A 4,562-nucleotide genomic window follows, 5' to 3' on the forward strand; every position below is an offset into this window, starting at 1 on the left:
GTGAGGCGGCACGGGTAGTGAGGCGGCGAGGGTACTGAGGCGGCGCGGGTACTGAGGCGGCGCGGGTAGTGAGGCGGCGCGAGTTCTGAGCCGGCGCGGGCACTGAGGAGGCGCAGGTAGTGAGGCGGCGCGGATACTGAGGCGGCGCAGGTAGTGAGGCGGCGCGGGTACTGAGGCGGCGTGGAATTGTGTTTTTAGCGCGCGCTGTTGTAGCTACCGTTGGAAATGTGAAGAAAATTTTTTTTTTAACGCGCAGGGTGAAAATCGATGCGCGCGCTGACCAGAGACCGGAAATATATAATTGTTGTTTGGCCTTATCACTGGTGTTAGTCTTTCGACATCTTGGCGTATTGATTTCGTTATTCAAAAAAGCTTCACGTCCGGTCGGCTTCAAGATGTCGGCCTCAAAGAAAAAGTGTCGTCAGTATTCCGTTGAATACATCGAGTATGGATTCATTCCATCCCTGACGAACACGCAGTTACCGATGTGTTTGTTGTGTGGTATCACGCTGTCCAATGAAGCAATGAAACCATCTCGACTGAGCGAGCACCTGAGTAAAAAGCACAGTGATAAGGCTTGCGCAGAGGTCACCTATTTCCAATCGCTGAAAGAGAAATTTGAGAAGCGATCCACGGTAAAGACAATGTTCAAAGCCAGCCAAAAGCTCGTGGATAAAAGACTGGAAGCGTCGTATAAGCTGTCATTGCTCATCGCCAGATCTGGAAAACCGTATTCATTCGGCGAACAGTTGATCAAACCGGCTGTTGGGGAAGTGATAAAAACTGTTACGGGCCAGGATCCGTATCCAGTTGTCTCGTCGATTGCGTTCAGCAATGATTCCGTGGCCAGGAGGATTGATGAAATGTCATCAGATGTAGAAGATAAGCTGTGTTGTGAGCGGAGAACCACGCACTCCGCCGTCCAGCTGGATGAGTCCACTTTACGTGACACTGAAGCTCTGTTACTCTGCTACGTTCGCTTCATCCGTGATCAGGAAATGGTGGAAGAATTGTTGTTTGCCCGCTCTCTCCAGACCGATACGAAGGGATCTTCCATCTTCCAAACGTTGGAGAAGTACTTTACTGATAAGAACATACTGATGGAGAACATTCTCGCTTGCGCGACGGACGGGGCACCAGCGATGGTTGGCCGCCAGCGTGGTTTTATTGTGCTTCTGAAGAACCAGGTACCGTCCGTGTTCGCCATTCACCGTGTCGTGCACCGCCAGCATCTTGTAGCAAAAGTTCTCAGCACCAGACTTCATACATCACTCCAAATAGTAATCAAAGCAGTGAATAAAATCAAGGTGTCGTCTCTGCATGATCGGCTGTTTTGTCAGCTTTGCCAGGAGAATGATGAACCATTCGAGGGGCTCTTGTTGCATACCGAAGTTCGATGGTTGTCCAAAGGCACTTGTTTGACCCGTTTCCATGCCCTCTTCTCGACAGTGGTCGAGTTTCTGTCGGAAATTGATACAGAGTTATCGGAGAAAGTGAATGTAATTGAGCATGATGTGGCTTACCTCGCGGACATATTGAGTATACTGAATGATGTCAACAAACAACTCCAGGGTGACCATATGACGCTGATTAAAGCAAAGAAAGTGATCGGCGCGTTCGTAACCAAGGCGACTCTGCATAGGGAAACCCTCGGCCGCAGAGATATGTACCACTTTCCCCGGTTGGCAAAGGAAACTGCTGTTTCTGATGAAGAGCTGCTCGTTTATTGTAATCACCTTGAGAAGATTCGTGGAGATATGGAGCTGTTAGTGTCCAACTATTGCCCACTGGGTGTCCAACCACGAACGATAGGACAAGGGGGCATTGGGCCGGTCCTAGATGGCAGAAGGGGGCAGTCGTCAAAAAAAGTTTGAAAACCACTGGTGTATGGCATGGACACACAACAGGAGAGATAGAGAGGAGATTGGGACCATACTCTGTGTTGAGCGTTGGTGTTGCTTAAGCAGTCTCCTTGACTGTTGGGCACAATCCTGGACGGGTTGCCGCTGTATGGACGGGATACCAGCAAGCTGGCACTCATTTTGCCGACCACGGAAGGATGACAGGCTGAGTTAACCCTACCTGGTATTAATTCAACAGCTTAGGGGAATTTGAACTCAGGACCCAAGGATCCAAAGCCCGCCACCAAAACCATTAAGCCGACACCAGGCATAAACATAACAGCATTAAAAACAAAACCTGTCAAAGGGTGGAGGAGCTCCTTGTGAGCCAACGGCCATCCACATCCAGTGCCCAACTGTGTCTGTGGACATCTTCCTGCAGTTGGGTAAATTTTTATGAGGTAGGTGGCAGGATTTGTACTCCGGCCAGCGTAAAACCCTTTACTCTGCAAAACACAAGAAAAAGGCAAAGAAATCTGAAAACCCACTCCGTGGGAATACTTCCCGCCCTGCTGCCCTCCACAGGGCAGCTCACCTGAAGACGGAATTGGGGCAAAGCATTTGGGAGCTCCTCTCTTTGACAATAGGAGGAAAACCACGGGGTAACTTTCCCGAGTCAGATTGTGGTAGTGTGTGTCGGGTTGATGCTGAGCTGTCGTCCACAAGACAGCGGTCTCCTTGGGTCAACCTGAAGCGGTCCCTTTGGGAGGGTGCCTGGAATGTCCTATCCCTAAGAGAGGTTGATCACATGTCTCTGTTATCATCTGAGCTCAAGCTTTTGGACATCAGTAATGCAGCACTCTCTCAGGTTCGGAGATCGGATTGCAGTGAGATCATGGTGGGTGGTGATACCTACTTTTGGTTTGATTGCTCTGATTGAGTTAACATGCCCAAGGAGTTTCTGTAGCTGTATCCAAGAAGCTGACTCCAAAATTAATTGAAGTAACACCAGTCAATGAGTATAATATGAGACAAAGGATTCGTCACTCCTTGGATGTCGTTTTCCTGGTCTCTGTATATGCTCCGACTGAGGCGAGTGATCTCACCGTGAAGGATGCATTGTATGCCACACTCGAGTCTGTGGTTGATCATTGACCAAGGCAAGATACTCCTCTTGTCTTGGGGGATTTCAATGCATCGACTGGAACTGATAGGGATGGTTATGAGACGTGTGTTGGTCCCCATGGGTCTGGAGCTGTGAATCAGAATAGCACTAAGTTCCTTGACTATGCAAGAAGTCATGGACTTAGGGTGCCTGGTAAATGGTTTCAGTGCCGACAGGCTCATCGCTGGACTTGGGATTCTATCGCTGGTGGTGTGGCAAAGGAGATTGACCTTGTGCTCGTTCGTGGTCACTGCAGGATCATCCAGAACGGCAGGGATTATCGGAGAGCTCAGTTCCTCAATACTGACCACAGGCTTGTGATAGCAGCTTCAATCTGGGACAATGATACAATCCCAGCCATGGCTGGATGTTGGCAAGTTCAAGGATGAGAGGGTAGCTGAGGAGTTTGTGAATAGGCTGAGCGGAGCTTGGGTGGGGGGGGTGGGGGTGGGTGCTTTGGGGAATCTTGAGGAGTTTTGGAGTGCCTTCAAAAGCACAGTCCTTGATATTGCCAGTGGAAGTCTTGGAAATCACCATCGGGTGACGAATAATTTTGTCTCTCAAGGGACACTGGATAAAATTGACCAGTCGCAGGGGCAGGCTTAATGACAGAGCTGAGCTGTTCAGGGAGCTGAACTATAGTCCACCAGCTATAGAGTTGGATGTCAGGGGAGTTTACTTTCCTTATTGCTGACCCTCCAATGAACTGTGATCCACCTTCGTTTGTGAAACACAGGCTGCAGTGAACCGTTTGAAATGGGGGTAAAGCTCCTGGGATCTGTGGCATCCATACTGACTTTTCAAGGTTGGTGGAAATGCTGTACTCATGTCATTGCATGCAGTTCTGTGCTCTGCTTGGAATACAGGCATCATCCCAACTGATTGGAAGAGGGGCCTTGTTGTCACTGTCTGGAAAGGGAAGGGTGATTGCCAGGACTGCAACAACTACCGAGGGGTGGTGCTGCTCTCAGTACTGGGCAATATCTTTGCTGGGATAATTCTTGATAGGGTTTGCCACCATCTGATTGAGCACAAGTGCACAGAGCAGGCAGGCTTTTTACCAAAGAGCTCAATGATTGACCATATCCTTGGCCTTCGGGTCCTCGGGGAAGGCAGATGAGAGTTTCGGCAGGGGCTGCTTGCAACCGATGTTGATCTCTGCAAAGCATTTGATTCAGTGAATTGGGATGCCCTCTGGAGGATTCTTGGTCTTCGTGGGGTGCCACCAAAACTGATCGATCTGATGTCTGAACTCTACTCTGGTACTGCTTGTGCTGTGAGATGTGGTGATGCCATCTCTGACTTATTTCCAGTTGTTACTGTAGTTCTTCAGGTGTGTGTACTGGCCCACACACTTTTCAGCATTTGTATGGACTGGATTCTCGGGAAGATGTTGGAGAGATCAAGTTGCGATGCATCTTTTGGGAATGTCAAGACCTCTGATCTTGGTTTTGCAGATGATGCAGTCATCTTTGCAGAGAATGGATATCCTTTTGGGGGACCTTGAGGTGCTGAATGAGGCATCGGAGCCACTGGGATTACGGGTTTCCAGGGTC

At 49.5% G+C, this 4,562-nt stretch overlaps 1 protein-coding gene across 1 annotated transcript; it reads left to right on the top strand.

Annotated features, from left to right (window-relative positions):
- The first annotated feature begins 227 nt into the window (after positions 1 to 227).
- On the top strand, positions 228 to 1,874 carry LOC147027623 (protein FAM200C-like). Its single transcript, XM_085876523.1, has one exon. The coding sequence runs from the start codon at positions 396 to 398 to the stop codon at positions 1,872 to 1,874; it is 1,479 nt and encodes a 492-aa protein (XP_085732649.1). The 5' UTR covers positions 228 to 395.
- Positions 1,875 to 4,562: the final 2,688 nt, after the last annotated feature.

This window comes from Eptatretus burgeri, chromosome 4, assembly GCF_056783735.1.
Source record: "Eptatretus burgeri isolate ZD-2024b chromosome 4, Ebu_testis_v1, whole genome shotgun sequence".
NCBI lineage: Eukaryota > Metazoa > Chordata > Myxini > Myxiniformes > Myxinidae > Eptatretus > Eptatretus burgeri.

Bases quoted from the DNA above. Each gene is read 5' to 3' on its own strand.
- LOC147027623 (XM_085876523.1), top strand. From the start codon at position 396: ATGTCGGCCTCAAAGAAAAAGTGTCGTCAGTATTCCGTTGAATACATC.